The following is a 17,825-nucleotide window of genomic DNA, read 5'->3' as shown; positions in this document are numbered from 1 at the left end:
AGTAGCTCTGGCAATCACGGCAAATATTTTGTCTGAGATTGGACATGGTTTTGTTTTGTCAGAATGATGTACAAAATCTACCTCTGGACTTTGCTCCTCTTTTGTCAGCTGCTCTAGAGAACGTGGCTGCAGCCATGCGATCTCTCCCAGGTTTTTAGCCCATTTGCCACATATGTGTTTGTAACTGACAAATTCACCTCTGTATTTTTGGGGTGACCATGCCCCTTTTGAACATGGCAATGAACAGCTATGGTCAGTTTCAATGACCACTTTCCTCTCTTAAATAAAGTCATGAAACCCTGGTCATGGGCTGAAGGCAAAGCTGTGTTTCTGTTTGAGTAGATTTGAGGCTGGTTTTGTTAATGCTTGTGACATGTAAGCCACTCCAGTTTTGCCCATGTTGTTGTGAGGGTATATTATTAGAATGGAAAACCAATGACAGGATGGCCGAAAGTGGACAGAATATACAAGCGTGCCATGTTAGGTGCCTCAACAGAGCTTACTTTGCTTGGTGCTTGATTTCCAAGGATACCACATCATAAGTACATAAGAATGGCAGGTGACTGGTCCATCTAGTCCAGTATCTTCCTGTCTTCTGGCAGTGGCTGGTGTGGTAGAAGGAGAGGCTGACACATGAGCCCTTGTATCAGAGGTCTGGTATGAGGCAGGCGCTGCTCACAGGATCTGGCAAGAACAATGCTGATATTGCAGAACTGCACATTCCTGAGAAGTGCTAAGCACAGGGTACTCACGCAAACGCATCCCGATACCGTGGGATACCAGAGCATCCTGATATTAAGGAGAGTGCGAAAACATTCCCCAACAATAGCAGGACCACGCTGACTCCTCCTAAAAGATAAGGTCAGGGTGCCAGAATGTAACAGATGTGTTCGGATTGACACAGGGTGTAACTAACCATGTCAGGGAGCAGTAGCCATGTCCGAGGTAGCATGTAACTTGTTTGTATCAGGGTGTAAAACTGTATTGCGGAGGGAATCTCTTTGCTCAGCTGAGGAGGGAATCAAAAGCCCTGCCATTTACTGAGCTGTGTTCGCTGTCACGTCTCAGGGTTCTCAGAAAGTCTGCTGGGTGCTATTACTGTGCTTTGTTGGTAATAACAATTGACCTGGTACCTTCCTATGTTAATGGGCCTTGTGGCTATTGGATGGATCCCTTGAGGTTTGCTGTGCTGGCTGTTTGCACAGAGACAGAGCAGCACATAAGAAGAACACACGCATGCAGATGAACATCTAACCACATGGGTGACCCACAACCACGATGCTGGGAAGTGAGCCCCAGGTGGCTGGAAGTTTAAGTACTCAGTGACAGGTCTGTGGCCTGGCTCCAGTCCCTGGGATCTCCCTGATGCAGTTTTGGAAGGTAGTGTCTCTGGCATTAAAAAAGCTGAAAAACACTGCCCTATGTCACCTGGATCACCTGTGTCCCCATGCTTGTTGACCTCCCCCTAAAGAATTCTGATGGATAGGTAACGGATGGTTTCCGGTTACAAAAGCCCTCTTGATGCTTCCCCAACACATCGTATTCATTTATGGTTCAGATAATTCTGTTGTCTTCTATAATTAACACCATTTACATGGTACCGAAGTTGATCTTACCAACCAGTAATTGCAGGGTCACCCCTGGAGCCTGTCAAAAAAATGGTAATCTGGTGCAGAAGCAGATTTAAATTATAGGCTACATACTCCAGTTAGTAATTCTGCAAGTTTTATATTTGAATTCCTTCAGAAGTCTGGAGTGAATACCATCAGGCCCAGGAGACTTGTTACTGTTTAATGTATCAGTTTGTTCTCAACCTTCTCTATCGACATCTCAATCTGGGATAGATTCCTCAGATGTGAGACCTAACGAGAAGGATGTAGGTGTGGCGATCTCCTCCCATCCTCTGCAATGAAGACTGATGCTAAGAATTCATTTAGCTTCTGTGCAATGTACTAGGCTTCCCTGCATCCTCCTTTAGTAGTTTGATTGTCCAGCAGCCTCACTGGAGCTGCGTCTACACTAGCAAGTGCTTTTGGAAAACCCGGCCCTTCTCCGAAAGAATGTGCAGAGCGTCCACGCACAAAACGCGCTCTTTTATCCGAAATCGAAATAATGCGTCTCTTCTTCCAGAAGCCCTCTTCTGTTCCCTGATCAGGAAGAGCACCTTCTTCCGAAAGCTTCTTTTAGAAAAAAAAGCAAGTGTAGATGTTCCGGGTGCCATTGTCTCAAAAGAGCAGTCCTCATGACACCGGATTTTTCGATCCATGGCCCATTCTTTCAAAAGACCAGGGACTGTGTAGTTGCTCTCTATTGAAAGAGCAGATCGATCTTTCAATGCTTTTTCATGTGTGGACATGCTGTTTTGAAAGAAGGTCGTCTTTTGAAAGATCGCTGTGGTGTAGACACAGCCTGGCTGTTTACCTGTTCCTGCTTCTAATGTACAGTAGAACCGTGGGATAAACGCGCTTGACTTGCACATATCTTGGGCTAATGCGACTTTGAGTGGCGGGGAGGTGGCACCTGGCTCTGAGCTGCCAGATATCAGCTCCATGCCACTCAGAGGAATGGGGAAACTGACCAGCTGCTGCCTGGTTGACTCCCAGACCGGGGTGGGGAACCTGACCAGCACAGCAGCGCTGGTCAGTTTCCCTTCTCCTGTGAGCAGGGGGCAGCTCAGAGCCAGGCTCTAGGCTGCCTGCCACTCACAGGAGAGAGGAAACTGACCAGCGCTGCTGTGCTGGTCAGTTTCCTGGTCTCTACCTGATTCCCAGCCCCCATCCACTCTGCCAGCCAGGAAACTGACCAGTGTCCCAGCGCTGGTCAGTTTCCCAACTCCCACAAGCACAGGGGAGCTGGGAGCCAGGCCACTGCCTTGTTCCTGGCTCCTCCTGACTTGCATGAAATTTGGGTTCAGTGAGGTTGCCCAGGAACACAATCTTCGCGTAACTTGTGGGTCTACCATACTGAAAACAATTTTGGCTGTTAGATTTTATGTCTTTCACTAGTTGTGCTTCAGTTTCTTTCTTGGCCAGCCCAATTGTACATTTTTGCTGGTCTTGACAGAGTTTATTGTCCTCAGTTTAGTTATAACGGTAACTTTTTGTCCTTTGCACATTTTTCTCTGACTGTTTTGTTTTTTAAATGTTCCATGCAGGCTTTAAGCTTTTCACTCTCTTGACTGTTCCTGTTAATTTCTGTTTATCCAGCTTCCTTCTGACAGTGCATTCCCCATTTTAGAGTTGCATGGTACTGTGATAGGTTTCTTTGGTATTTTCCCCCTTTCAGGGATGTTAAATGCAACAGCACTCTGGCTGTATGCACAAACAGTTCAGCTGTATTCACCCCTTGGGCCAGACCTTCTGCTCCCCTGAGGCAATTCCTGATTTACTCCTCAGTCCTTGTAGGTTCCGGGACTGTCTGCTCTAAGAAGTAGTCACTAATGGTGTCTAGAAATTTTACATCGTCCCTTCCAAAGGTGACGTGCACGTGGTCAGTATGGGGAGAGTTGAACCCCGCCTCCCCGCTCCGATTATTTTGGCGTTTTCTGTTCTTGTAGCCTCTCTCCCCTGTGCGTTTCCCACGTGTTTGGAATTTGTCATGATGCTGATGGACATCCTGGTAGGTGACTGTAACCATGTGGTACCCACCTCTTGCAAGCGTCCCCTTCTGCGTCATTGTGTCTGCAGTCCTTAAGCCAGTCCTGGGCCTAGTGTGGGGCTGTAACCTCAGGGCTTCCATGCTGGAGGCGATGGTTTTGCCCTTAGTCTGTTCTAGTTCCAGCACTCCAGCTGGCCCTCCTGCCAGTTCAGCCCCCTTCTGGGGGTTTACTTTTCGCTGTCCAGTTGTAGGCCCTTTCCTAATGACGAATGGCATGGGGGACCCCGGCCCACCCCCTACTCCAGATCCCAGCCTAGGGACCCTAAGAACAGCAACCAGGCATGACCTTATCCCTTCAGCAAAACTGCTTTCAGTTCCCATGGCTCGAGCCTTCACTGATCTCTTACCCGTTAGCTTAGGAACAGCCCCTCTCTCCCCTGTCTCTACTAGCTCTGAGCTGGGCATTGTGCTGCAGTGCCCTGTGCCAGCCAGGAGCACCCCCTGCGCTCCTTTTGGTCCAATACAGAAACTGCCTGTCTCCAACTCTGCAGCTGCCTGCTTTGTAGACCCTCCTGGCTCCTGCTCAGCTGCTTCCCCTGAATCCACTCTGCCTGCCAGGGGGACCTCTCCATGGCTCCTTTCCTGGGAAGAGTGTGGCAGGACCCTAAGGCCTCCAGCAAGGGGGTCTCCGGGTCTAATCCATGGACAACATAGATAATTTCTCATACAAATTATCAAGATTTGCATCCTGTGTCCATTGAACGTCTCTGCCCAGGCTTTCAGGCTACAGGCTCAGGTAACTAGGCTTAGCACACCTTTCCCATATTGTCCCTCCCTTCCAAGGAACCGCTGACTCCTTCCTTGTCTTCTGGGGCACAGGTATGAGCGATGGGCTCCACCTGGCTGGGAGCTGCTGTGTGCAATTCTTTCCCAGGTCTGCTCCTGCTGCTATAATGAAGTTACCTTTTGGTTTGTTCAGCTTTAGCCCAGCAGCTCCAAAGCTTCCTGGAGCCTCTGGCCGTTCTCCTATATTGGTTTTCTCAGACGTGTCACTTTACTACCTTCTAGACGGTGAAAAATATGTTGTATCATTTGGTGCAACAGTGTAGGCATCAAACATCTTTGGGATCTATATGTAAAGGACTTCATCGGTTTTTTTTTTTCTGTAACGACCAATAAGTGCACTCCCTCCTTCTGTGGGTCTGTGATTTGCCACTGTCCTCTACTGTTTAGGGCTTCCTTATTCCCTGGAAGACACCTCCAAACTCATCAGCAACACAAAGAACTGCAAAACACATCCCTCCCGTGGGCCTTCAGAATGGTCCTTCTTGTCCCCTCCCGCCCCAACCCCGAACACACACTCACCGCCCCCAGCTCACCCTGCCCAGGCAGCCCAGAGCGGTGTGCTGGCTCGAGACACTTCCCAGTGTGCACATGCACGCCCACGTGCACTGACACACCCACGCACTGACACTGTGCTGTAGCTCCTTTTTGATCCGAGCGGCTAGTCATGGTCTAGGTCCCTGGAGGTGGTCCATCTGGGAGTCGAAACTGGGGACAGCTCCTTCGGGCTGTTTGGAAGGCTATCGTCCGACTGCAGAAGGAATCGAAAACCTGAGAGGAGCTCCAGGCCTCTTTAGCCAACAGGCCCCGAAGTTCTGCCTCTAGCTTTCTCCAGGGCTCTACTGGGTATGTCTACACAGCAGTGAGGTGCCCTCTGCTGGCCTGTGCCAGCTGTCTTGGGCTTGTGAGGCTCAGGCTAAGGGGCTGTTTAATTGTGGTGTGGGGAGTCTGGCTTGGGCTGCAGCCTGAACTCTGAGACTCTCCCCCTGGCAGGCTGGGTCCCAGCCAGAGCCTGGAAGTCTGCACTGCAATTAGAATTACTCAGGTGCTGTGAGCCTGAGGCTGCTGACACAGGCGAGCCACGTGGTTGTAATTGCCATCAGAGAATCCTAAAATTCTTGGGCTGGAAGGGAGCTCGGGAGGTCATAGAGTCCAGCCCCCTGCCCCAAGCAGGGTCAACCCCCACTATATCATCCCAGGCAGGGCTTTGTCAAGCCAGGACTTGAAACCTCCGCTGTTCATTGCAGTGGCGATGTCCACGGCCTGCTGCTTGGCTCCCTGGCATTTTGCCTCTGCCCTGTCTCAGGCTGTTGTCAGTTTTGTGTTCTGCCTTCTCACAACACACGTGCACACTCTCACTAGTCAGCAAAACCCTGGCCTCAGCCCACGCAGCCCCAAACTCCTGTTTGTCTCCTTTTCCTCTCAGGGCGAAGGATTTGGCCCAGCGCCTCCTGACAGGTCGTTGGCTGAAGGGTTCCTTCACGGCCATTTCAAAGGGGTTTTAACTCAGCCCATAACCCCTGCCCCTATCAGACGCTCTGAGACATGCACGAACGTGCTCACATCCCTGCAGGTGCACACCTTGCACACGTGGGCCTTATGCTCACACTTGTTAAATGCTTCCACAAAGCGCCACCCTTCTAGCAGTCTCGGGGAGGAGAGGAAAGCTGGCACGTCCCGGTGTTTTCTCCAGCCTGCCCTCAGGGCAGCAGAGCACTCTGCGACGGGGGGAGAGGTGGTGCCCAACCTCCGTGCCCAGCCTGGATCGCCTCGGGGGGACCGGTCTGCACAATGCTGCGTGGGAACCCGCTGTGCACTCAGCACCGTCACACGCCTGGAGTCTGCCCCAGCTTGTTGCTGAGCTGGCGGCTGGCTCCGCTCCTGCAGCACCTCCAGCATTGCTGAGTACGCTGAAGCCAGCTGGGTTCTGGGCCAGGGCAGCCAGGGGACTCAGGCACCCAGCGAGGATAGGCCTGGAGCAGGAAGTTCCTTCCTAGATATGCAGCCAACGGCTGTGTCCTGCCCCCCACCTGGGACCAAAGGGGGAGAGAAGATGGCCAGGAGCCCTGGGATCTCCCTCATTGTCCTCCTTCACTTTTGCTTTGGGCTGATGCGACCTTCCCCACCCCCCAGAAGGGGCCATCTGCCCTGATGCTCCAGAGTAGCCAGAACCTTCAGCTCCCCGTGCACCGTGGGCTGGGCCAGCGCTCCTCGACTTCCTCCTTGCGGGCTGAGCCATGCCTACCGCTTGAGTTGGTTATTGTTCGGCTCCTTACAGCTGTGTCTCTCCCTCTCCTGGAGAGAGGGACAAATGGGCTGATCCAGCCCCTCCCTGGTGGGTGGGGGGTTTGCACTGTGCCAGGCTGTCCCTGGTCGGGGGCGGGATTCATAGTGTGCCAGGCTGTTCTTGTTATGTGGGTGGGTTGCCAGGCTGTCTCTTGTGAGCAGGGGCAGTGGGGTGGGGGAGATTCACAGTGTTCCGGGCTGTCCCTGGTGTGTTAGGGTGTTGGGAGGGCAGATTCACAGTGTACCAGGCTGTCCCATGTGTGTTAGGGTGTGCAGCAGGGGGGACATTCACAGTGTGCCAGGCTGTCCCTGGTGTGTTAGGGATTTGGGAGGGAGATTCACAGTGTGTCTGACTGTCCCTGGTGTGTTAGGGTGTGGGGGGGTGCAGAGTCACAGTGTGCCGGGCTGTCCCTGGTGTGTTAGGGTGTTGGGGTGGGAGAGGGGATTCACAGTGTGCTGGGCTGGGCTGTCCCTGGTGTGTTAGGGTGTTGTGTGTGGGGGGGATTCACAGTGTGCCGGGCTGTCCCTGGTGTGTTAGGGTGTTGTGGGGGGGGGATTCACAGTGTGCTGGGCTGGGCTGTCCCTGGTGTGTTAGGGTGTTGGGGGGGGGGGGGGGATTCACAGTGTGCTGGGCTGGGCTGTCCCTGGTGTGTTAGGGTGTTGGGGGGGTGGGATTCACAGTGGGCTGGGCTGGGCTGTCCCTGGTGTGTTAGGGTGTTGGGGGGGCGGGATTCACAGTGGGCTGGGCTGGGCTGTCCCTGGTGTGTTAGGGTGTTGTGGTGGTGGGGATTCACAGTGTGCCAGGCTGTCCTTGATGCTCCTGTGGGTTGAAGCCGCAGTTGCCCTCACCAGTTCTGACGTCCATGGTGGGCACAGGGGCTCAGGTGCACATCCCCATCAGGGGCATGCCAGGCAGAAGGCTGGGGGCCCCAAGGAAAGTACACTGCCCATGAGCAGCCCGCAGTCAGGATCTGCTCTCTGTGGGCGGTGCCAGTGACCCCAGGAAAGAGGGGACTGCAGGCCCAGGGTGAATGACCGGCTTAGTGCTGACACTGCACCCTGCCCACATGGCCGGTCCTGCTGTGGGCATGTGCCCTGGCAGAGCACCCAGCAGCTGCTGCCTGGAGGTGGGGGAGAGGGCTGAGCCGGGCACAACAGGAGAAAGGCTGTGTTGTGCAGCCAGTAGGAGGGGAGCTGCCTACAGCCAGGGCCATGTGCTGGGGCTGTGGCCAGCAGCTCTCGGCTCTGGCCTGGCAGAAGAGCAGAGGCGGGATGAGCACTGGGGGCAGGGCCCCGGACTGGACTGGACTGGACTGGACATCCAGCAGGTCAGCCAGTGCCTGGGGTCATAGTCCCACCCCTTCCCGTTCATCCCAGCACACGGACGGCCAGGGCCCGGGGGAACCTAGGGTGCTGCGGAAGGGTGGGCCCGAGAGCAGGAGGCTACGCCCAGGCTGACCCCTCCCTGTTTGCCCCCAGAGAGCCAGCCCACAACATCGGATGAGACGGTGGCGGTGGGCGGCACCGTGGTGCTGAGGTGCCGGGTGGAGGATCCTGACGACTCCTCGCTGCAGTGGTCCAACCCCGCCCAGCAGACACTCTACTTTGGGGAGAAACGAGGTACTGCCGGGTGGTGGGGGCTGGCTGGGCTGGGAGAGGCCCTGCTGTCCTCTCCCTGGGCCTTGGGTAGACTTTGGGGGGAGGGAAACCAGCCAGAGAGCTCTGCTCTGCCCACCCCCCGTGAGGGGTCTGAGGGGGGACAGTGCCCTGAGGTAGCAGGAAGGGCAGTGGTGCCCCAGGAGGCAGAGGGGAGGGGGAGCGGTGGCCTGCAAGGCGGAAGGCAGGCGGAAGCCAGGCCCCCCAAGGCAGGCGGGAGGATGTGCTGCAGGGAGGACATGTTTCTTGGCAGCTCCTCAGCCCTGGCGGTCAGGCCCGTGTGCTCCGATCGGTCTAACCCCTCTCGCTCTGGCCCCAGCGCTCCGGGATAACAGGATCCAGCTGGTGAAGTCCACCCCCAACGAGCTGACCATCAGCATCAGCAACGTGGTGCTGGCGGACGAGGGCGAGTACACGTGCTCCATCTTCACCATGCCTGTGCGGACAGCCAAGGCCCTCGTCACCGTGCTGGGTGAGGGCTGGGACTTCTGCGGGGTGGGCTCGGGCACGGGGCTGGTGAGCATAACCCTGGCTTGGCAGCAGTGTGCCTCACACACACGCGTGTGCCAGCTTCTGCAACAGACAGGCCGGGTCCTCTGCCGCTGCTGAGGATGAGTGCCCTGTTCCTCAGAGGCCTGGAAACGGCTCCCAGGGACTGTCCTGGGCTCCCTTCCAGTCTGCAGGGCATGGGTTCTCCTCACAGCCACAGCCACAGTCTCTGCAGCCCCTGGCAGAGCCCCCAGCCAGGGCTCCTCGTCTGGGCACAGCCATGTGGCCAGGCCTCTCTGTGTGCCTGTCGCTGGGCGAGGGGACGCCCGTGTGTCTGTTCATCTGTACAGGTGTCTGTGAGTGTGTGTGCACCTGCTCACGTGTCAGGGTGTGTGTGTCTGTGTGTGTGTGTGTGTCTGTCTCTGTCTGGGCATCGGAGTACATGTGTCTGCCCCTGCCTGTTTGTGTGTGTGTCTGGGCATATGTGTGCACATCCAGCCATGTGTCCTCCTGCGTGTGTGTCAATGTGCCTGTCCTATCCTCTGTGTGTGTCTGTGTCTTCTGCTTTCCTCTGTGTGTGTCAGCACACGTCGATCTGTGCCCCATGCCTATCATTTCCTCTGGGTGTGTGTCTGCACCCGTCAGCGTGTGCCAGTTCTGCTGTCCTTTCGTCTGGGCGTGCGTCCGCGTGCCTGTCCGCCTTTGCTCCGGAGCCATCAGGAGGTAGCTCGGGAGTGCTGAGAGACGAGATGTTTTCTGTTTCTCTCCTTCTACCCCAGGAGTCCCCCAGAACCCTCAGATCTTTGGCTACGAGCTGCCCTTCCGAGAGACAGAGATGGCCCGACTGACGTGCAAATCCTCCGGCAGCAAGCCGGCTGCCCAGCTCCGCTGGAGGAAAGGCAATAAGGAGCTGCAGGGTAGGTGCTGGCTGCAAGGCCTGGGGCCTACCAGGAGCCCAGCGCTGGTGAAGCGGGGTCAAGGGCTGAACCTTGCAGCTTGGGTCACAAATGAAGGGAGGCTCCTGACCCTCCTCAGGAAAGCACTGAGACTGCTGCTGCCCAGAGCCTCAAGCTGTGGCACTGCTGCCCCTGGGGGCTTTGTCAGCCATGGAGGGTGGGTTGTACCTTAGTGGAGATCCTTCTCTGGGGGTGGGCCTGCCTAGCGGAGGCTGCCCTCCAGGAGCCAGGGTTGTTGGATGGGTAAAGCACCATCCAGCTCTGAGACGGACAAATTGAAGAGAACACACAGTCCCTTTGTAGCCAGCCACTGGCAGCAGTGCTTGGCGCAGAATCCTGCGGCACCGGGCTGCATCAGGAGTCTACCAAGGGGGAACAGGCAGGCAGCATGGAGCCAGGTTGGGTAATTCTGGGGGCTGAGGAAGAGTGAGGCGCCCTGGAGGGGTCTGCCCCATGGGTCGGCCAGCGGTGCCCAGGGCAGCAAGCTGTGACCTGACCTGGGCTTTAAGCCGTCGGACGGCACTCAGCACGTCAGAAATGGGGGGCAGCCCTCGGGTGATATTGCCCTTACTCACACCCCTGGTGGCGGTACAGGCGGGGCCCCCTGGGAAAGCAGGACTGGACCCGGGGGCCCTGTGTGAATCTGAGAGGACAGAAGGGTGGGAGGCAGCGCTGAGACACCAGGGCAGGAGCTCCCAGGCCTATGGGACGGCCAGAGACACTGCAAAGGAGGATGGGTAACCACCATGGCCAGCACACTGCCTATGGCACACTCTGCCCCATGGGGGCCCTGGGGGCCGTGAGCCGTGGTTCAGGACCAGACACAGGCCAGGAGAGCTGGGGGAAGGGCATGAGCTGATCCCTCGCAGAGGAGGGCTGGGGCCCGGTTCTCCCCTCACCGGCCGCTAGCAGTTCCTGCCCCTTGCTGCGATGCAGCAGGTGCTGGCTCTTGTGCAGAGGCAGAGACGGGCCCTGGGGTGGGCTGGAGTCACTCCTGTGCTCAGAGCGGTGGGGGCTGGGCCCTGGGCTGACCCCATACCGATGGTGCCTGTTCCTTTACCTCCCCCCTCCCCCAAAAGGTGAGGCCTCCGAGGTGAGGGAAGACGACAACGGGAAAACCTTCACAGTCACCAGCCACGTGGAGTTCCCCGTCACCAAAGAGGACAACGACGTGGAGGTGACCTGCACGGTGGACCACGAATCCCTGCAGAATTTGGAAAGATCCACCAGCCAGAAACTGCAGGTCTATTGTACGTGCAGGCCAGGTGGGCGGGAGGGAGCGGGAGGTGGGGGCAGCCAAAGGCTGTGCAGGAGCATGACAAGGGGCAGGGGAGACAGAGGAGGAGTGAGGCAGTGACCGTCCATGCATGGACACCTCCCGTGTCCATCTGGCCTGTAGCGACTCATCTTCCACACTCGCTCACAGCCCACCCTGACACCCCTCCCCCTGCAAACCCCACACGCAACAGACATGCAACTGGGGCCAGCCCCCCCACCCACCCCACAGCCCTCTGTCTGCCACCTGGTCATGCGCATGGCCCCCTGCTAACCACCCAGCAGAGCAGGGCGCCCACCCCCAGGATTAAACAGGGAGGTGTTGGGCAGGGCAGGGGCAACGTTACTTCCCCACGAGGCACTATGATTTGCGGCAGGGGAGATGATCACCCTTATCAGCTCCCCGCTGCAAAGGACAGGCTTGCCGGCCCCGCTCTGCATCTGCCTGAGACTTGAGCCTGGGGGGGCAACGCCACCCAGTCCCCAGCAAAACACCCCCGTTCAGAAGTGGGGAGGTCCCAGTCTCCCCGGCTCTGGCACGCGTGAGCCTTTATCCACAAAGGTTCTGGTATCTTACCCCTGAGTGTCAAGTATCGGAGGGGTAACCGTGTTAGTCTGGATCTATAACAGCAGCGAAGGGTCCTGTGGCACCTTATAGGCTCAGAAAAGTTTTGAGCATGAGCTTCCGTGAGCACAGACTCACTTCATCAGATGCTGGTCTTGGAAATCTATTTCCAAGACCAGCATCTGATGAAGTGAGTCTGTGCTCACGGAAGCTCATGCTCAAAACTTTTCTGTGAGCCTATAAGGTGCCACAGGACCCTTCGTTGCTGTTACCCCTGAGTGCGTGCAGCCCCCGTCAGCTGCCACCCGGAAGCGTGTGCGCAGATCTCACTGCCCCAGGGTGCGCCATCTCCATCCAGCACGCCCCCATGTGATCACAGATCCCATCACCCACCACCCCAATATGGGCACAGCCTCCACCACCCGGCGGCCTGACACCTGTACAGATCCCACACCCCAACATGCACACACACCCCTGCTGCCCGTCCCACGCGTGCAGCCACGCATCACCCCCACCGCCTGCCTGCCGCCCATGCACGGCCCCGAATGTCCACACACACACCCCTCCACCAGTGGGTGCGTGTGCCGTGCAGGTGTGCAAGGCCGTGGGAGGTACCGTGTGTGTGTGTGTGTGTGTGTGTTGGGTGGGCGCAGTGCCTGGGGGGAGCCGTACGCTGAGGGCATACGAGGTACATGGAGTGGGCGCATGCGTGGTGGCAGACACTGGCGGAGCTGGGCTGCGGGTGTCCGGGGAGCGCACAGCTCAGGAGCGTGTCAGGGAAGGGGCAACTTGTGGGTGTGTGATGGGAGAGTGGCCCACGTGTTAGGCCCCCTCTATGCCACATTGTCCTCTTTCCAAAAGGACCAGGGCATACTCCCGACCCACGCGCCTGCTAGACAGAGCATCTGCTGTCGCCGCTGATTAACCAGCACTTCAGCCAGTCAGTTGCTCTGCCAGTGCCCACACGCTGACATAGCTTTGGGACACCAGTCAGCTCCCATGTCCCTGCCCGCATGGGGAGAGGTGAGGCTTGTTTCTCCCCCCAGACCGCTGGGGTTTAAATACATCTCACGTGACAGATTCAGGGACGCCTCCTGGCCTCTGGGAACTCTACATTCCTCAGTGGGTGTATCATAACCCTTCTGGGCTTTTCCCACCTTCTGGCCGCCAGCACTCTTTACTGCCCTCAGTCTCCCTCATTCAGGGACAGTCTGACATCTCACGTGTCGGCCGTGCCTCAGTTTCTCTTCTCCGATGCAGTTTTGAATCACAGCACCTTCCAGCTGTGCCAGTCTCCCTTGCTCAGAGCACAGTTCCGACCCTCAGAGCTGTCTGGCTGGGCCAGTGCCTTCCGCAGGCAGCAGCAGGTTCAGTCACAGACTCTGACTTAACTTCCCTGCGGGAGGTCGGCAGGGAGCTCACCCCTTGAGCACTGAGTTTGGCACTGATGAGTTTGTATCTTGACTCTCTGGGCACAAGGCTGTTATTTCAGTACAGAAATAACACATTAAGACACTTCTTCCATCCCCACAGACGGTAGCTCAGCACCTTCTCTGGTATCTGGACTGACACCTGTCCCCAGTCTTGTAAATCCCCCCGAATTCTCTCCTCTGCACTGCAGGAGACATTGTCAAATGTTGGAAAACTTGTGTCTTCTTCGAGCTGTGTCCCCTTAGGCGCTCCACTCTGGGCGTCAGGGCGTCCTCACGCCAGAGCTCGGAGGTTCTTCTCTACCCTGGGAGGGCAACTTAAATTTGTAACGCGTACAGATCATCACGTGTGCACTGCTCTTAAAAAAGGGGTGATACAAAGTATGGTGTGACATTGCTTATCAAGGACTGTCTCGTATTCACATGCGTTGCGGCTCTGGAAGGATTGATTTTGGAACTGAATTTGAAAAAATGGCTCTTCTCACTATTTTGGTTGCAGACCCCTGGTCTGGGACAGTGCGAAGAAAACCTGAGCCTGGTGGGCGCAGGATGGTGGCTCGCCGTGATGCAGTGTGGGGATTGCAGGATCTCCACAGAAGTGGGGGATTGGTGCTCTACCCCCTGCCATCAGAGAAGCAGTGTAGGCCAAAGGGGTCCCCAGGCCTTGACCTCCAAGGAGGTGGGGCAGAGACAGGAACTTGGCAACCAGAAACCCTCCCTAGCCTCACCCCTCTGCAGTAAGGAGTAGAGCATGGCTGAGAGGTGCTGCACAGAGAGCCAACTCTGCCCTATTTCTCCCCCTCCAAAAGCCCCAGGGATGAGGAACATCCCCCAGCATCCTGAGGTAATGGAGGAGGCAGGTTTGCCAGCATTCCAGGATTCACCTGGCGTATCCGTGGCCCCACAAAGTCACTAGACTTCCTCGTCAGCCTCCTCCTGGCCATAGCCAAAATGACCATCTACAAAACCAGGGAGAGGAGGCTGGCAGAGGGGAAGACCTGCGACTGTGGGGCCTACTTCCGTTCCTCCCTCCAGTCACGAATCCGAGCAGAGTTCCTCTGGGCGGCGTCTACCAACTCCCTGGACACCTTCGAGGAGCGGTGGGCGCTGTCCAGGGTCCTCTGCTCGGTATCCGCTTCCGGCTCCCTTATTTTAAACCTCTGACCCTCACTTCTGCCCCTGTTTTTTTCCTTCGTTGCCCCCGAATTCATTTGGGACCGGGTGTTTTCAGTAGGTCCCCCCTCGCTGTGAGAGGGGCCTTTTAGTCGTGGGCAGGTGCTACGCCTGCCCACTCCCTGGTATTCCAATAAGAGGATTCACCTGGAGCAGCGATTCCCAACCTACGGGTCGCTGTTAGATTTTCTAAGGGTCTCCAGCTGGGTGGCTCTGAGATGCATGTGGCTCTTTAAGGAACCATTTGCCTCTCTCACTGCTTGTTCCTCTGGCTCCCAGTCCCTGCCCTGCCGTGCTGAAATGGAGCTCAGTTTAATTGGTTTCATGGCCAGCAGGTGGTATCTGGCCATTAAACCAATTAAATTGAGTCCCATTTCAGTGCGGCAGGGCAGGGACCTGCCCGCGCTGCAGGTAGGGGAAGAGAGTAGGAGGGCTGGGGGGAGCCGCGTGGAGGAGGCAGCAGAGGACAGAAGTGGTGCTATATGAGATAGGTGGGGGGCTGTTTTGGGGCTGCCGGGGGTTAAGCCTGGGGGTGTGGAGGGCAGTTTGAGGCTGTGAGGGGGCTTAAGCCTGGGGGTGGGGGGGGGCTGCAAATCAACATTTGTAACTTTTTTTTCCCAGGGGAGAACCTCCTCCCCGGGGTTGAATTGCCTTGGGGCACAGAGTCTTACGGACCGGTCCAAGTGGGGTCGCTGTCTGGAACAGGGTTGGGAGTCAGCAGGAATTTGAGAGCAATCGTCAGTCCAAGATCATGTCGTGTAATGAACCCCCCCGAAAGGGGCGCAGTTCAGCTGTGAGAAGAAGTGGGAGGGAGAAATTGGCAGTGGTTTGGGGAGCAGCTCGCAGGGGCTGGGTGAATTGCCAGGCGTCTGGGCAAGAGATGGGGGGCCCTGGCTCCACACCCCTGAAAGGGGCAGAGCCTTGGGCGGCAGGCATGGGACTGAGACAGCCAGCCCTCAGCACTGCCTGGACCATGCCACCCGCACCCCCCTGCAGCCAGCTGGGGCCACCACACCCGGTGTCCTTGGCCCCCGGCAATGCTGCAGGGGTGGCTGGAGCTATCGGCCCTTTGGAAAGTCTGGGCCCTGGGGGGCGGCAAACAGCACGACTGCCTCTTCTCGGTGCGCCTGGTGGCACACTGTGCTTACAGTGTAAGGAAGGGAGGGCGTGTGGTGAGTGGGGGGGGGGGCAGGAACATGCTGTGGGTGTGGTGGGAGGAGGGGGTGTAGTGATGGGGGGCAGGGGCGCGCTGGGGGTGTGATGAGAGGAGGGGGTGTAGTGATGGGGGCAGGGGTGTGCTGGGGGTGTGATGGGGGGCAGGGGCGCGCTGGGGGTGTGATGAGAGGAGGGGGTGTAGTGATGGGGGGCAGGGGTGCACTGGGGGTGTGATGAGAGGAGGGGGGTATAGCGAGGGGCGTGCTGTGGGTGTGGTGGGAGGAGGGGTGTGTAGCGAGTGGGGGCAGGGGTGCGGTGTGGGTGTGGTGTACAGAGGGGGGTGTAGCGAGTGGGGGCAGGGACACGCTGTGGGAGTGGTGGGAGGAGGGGGGTAGCAAGGGGCGAGCTGTGGGAGTGGTGGGAGGAGGGGGGGTAGCGAGTGGGGGGCAGGGGCGCTCTATGGGAGGAGGGGGGGTAGCGAGTGGGGGGCAGGGGCGCGCTGTGGGAGGAGGAGGTGTAGTGAGCGGGGGCAGGGGTGTGCTGTGGGCGTAGGGAGGGGCCGGCTGCGGTTGTGGGGGGGGGGGGTACTGTGTGGGGCTCAGCACAGGACTTGCTTCCAGATGTTGATTTCTTCTCTTCTCTTTCCCCTTCTCTCCAGTTAAACCAACAGCGACCATTGAGCCGGACCCCCCCTACCCCCGCGAGGGCGAGGAGCTGCGGCTGCAGTGCGAAGTCCAGGGCAATCCAGTGTAAGCGCCTCTCCGGCTCCCCCCCTCTCCTGCAGGGCGGCCGGCAGCCCCCCAGCGCTCTCTTCACCCGGCTGCAGCATTGCGGTGCTCTGACAACAGCTGCCGGGGGTGCCCCTGGGCGCTGCAGCTCCTGTCAGCCCAGGGGGCACAGCCAGGCCTGTGTCACAGGGTGCAGGGCCGTGGGCCCTTCAAGAGCTCCCCTGGGAAATGGAAGCTGCTGTATCAAATTCCCGGCTGGGCTGAGCCCTGCAGCCAGCACCTTGTGCATGGGCAGTGCCAGCCCCAGGGCTTTGCCCCTCACTGCTCAGTAAGCCCCCGCCTCTTAGCCCCCAGGAGTTCCTGTGGACAAAGGAAGGCAGCGATGTGCCCCTGCATCCAAACACCAACCGTGTGCTCACCCTCCCCTTCCTCAACAAGAGCGACAGCGGCACCTACACCTGCACAGCCACCAGCACCATGGGCAGCGTCGTAGTGAAGTACAACCTGGACATCAATGGTAAGCACTGGGCACGACCACAGCAGCCTGGCTGCTGCCCCCTCCTGCTCCAGGGATGTGTAAAGAACCTCTCCTTGCTCTCAGCTCCCCAGAGCAGCTGTGCTACCCTGCAGAGTCCAGTGGCTGGCTGCACTTTCTGAGGTGTGCCCCTGTGTTAGTGCAGCTGCACTCGTATTGGAAATTCCATCCCCATGGGGCCCCAGGAGTTCGGGGAATGCCTGCCGCTGGGGAGTCCCAGGTGTGCCCCCCCACTCATTGGGGGGTCCAGGGGATGTGGGAAACACGCCTGCCTGAGAGTCCCAGAGGGGTGAAGAACGCCCCTTTCTGGGAAGCTGGGGTGCACTGGAAGCACCCCCTGCCAAGGAGCCCTGGCGGTGTTGGAAACCCCCCTTGCTGGAGCAGCCCTGGCTCTGTGGGGAAGGCTCCCACTTGCTGGGGAGCCCTGGGTGTGTCATGAACGCGCCCCACTGAGGAGTCCCAGAAGTGTGGGGAACGTTCCCTGCCAGAGAGCCCTGGGTGTACTGGGAACACCCTGCTGGGGAAGATGCTCCCAGTGGCTGAGTGAGCCCAGCAGGGACCCAGCCGGCTGTGGCGACTGAGTTCTACGGAGATTATCTGTGGGGTTCTGCAGCTGCGTTTCTGGCGTGGGCTCCATAAACTGCTGCTGCTGCTGCTGCCTTCTCCAGCCTGTTCCTCTTTTCTTCCTCCTCTGCCGCTCCCCCCTCCCTAGTCCTCACGCTCCCTGGCCACTCCTCACCATGTGCCTGTGTCACCCCTCGCTCCTTCCCTCCTCTTCATTTGCTCCCTTCCCTTCCCGCTGGCTCCCCAGCCCCCTTGGGGAGCAGGCTCCCTCCCCAGAGCTCTGCAGGAGCTGATGGGTGTTCCTTGGCGGGGGAGTCCATGTGCAGGTGGAGAGTGCAGCCTGTGGGGTGCTGGGAGGGCTCATGCAGCCTGGCCTGTGTTCAGCCATTATCTGTGGAGCTGGGGCAGAGAGGGGGCTGGGCTGCTCAGTGATCTGTCTGTGGAGGGCAATATGGGAAGACAGCAGCCTGCAGGCCAGGGGTGAGCAAGAGCTTGGGCACAGCACCAGCACCAGCCAGGAGTGCAGAGGAAATGCTGGCCCTGAACATCAGGGACTGAGAGCTGTTCCCTTCT

At 57.9% G+C, this 17,825-nt stretch overlaps 1 protein-coding gene across 2 annotated transcripts in view; it reads left to right on the top strand.

The window, feature by feature from the left end:
- CADM3 (cell adhesion molecule 3) overlaps nucleotides 1-17,825 on the top strand; it is a 97,655-nt gene that overhangs the window by 64,793 nt on the left and 15,037 nt on the right. For both annotated transcript variants that reach the window (XM_074980851.1, XM_074980850.1), the window contains exons 2-7: nucleotides 8,206-8,346; nucleotides 8,702-8,854; nucleotides 9,651-9,788; nucleotides 10,907-11,077; nucleotides 16,084-16,174; nucleotides 16,501-16,670. In XM_074980851.1, coding sequence (XP_074836952.1) covers nucleotides 8,206-8,346; nucleotides 8,702-8,854; nucleotides 9,651-9,788; nucleotides 10,907-11,077; nucleotides 16,084-16,174; nucleotides 16,501-16,670 — 864 coding nt within the window. The remainder of the gene's footprint in view (nucleotides 1-8,205; nucleotides 8,347-8,701; nucleotides 8,855-9,650; nucleotides 9,789-10,906; nucleotides 11,078-16,083; nucleotides 16,175-16,500; nucleotides 16,671-17,825) is intronic.

Source organism: Carettochelys insculpta, chromosome 30 (assembly GCF_033958435.1).
Source record: "Carettochelys insculpta isolate YL-2023 chromosome 30, ASM3395843v1, whole genome shotgun sequence".
NCBI lineage: Eukaryota > Metazoa > Chordata > Testudines > Carettochelyidae > Carettochelys > Carettochelys insculpta.
Note: the sequence above shows the minus strand (reverse complement) of the source record. Positions and strands in the feature narration are given on the sequence as shown.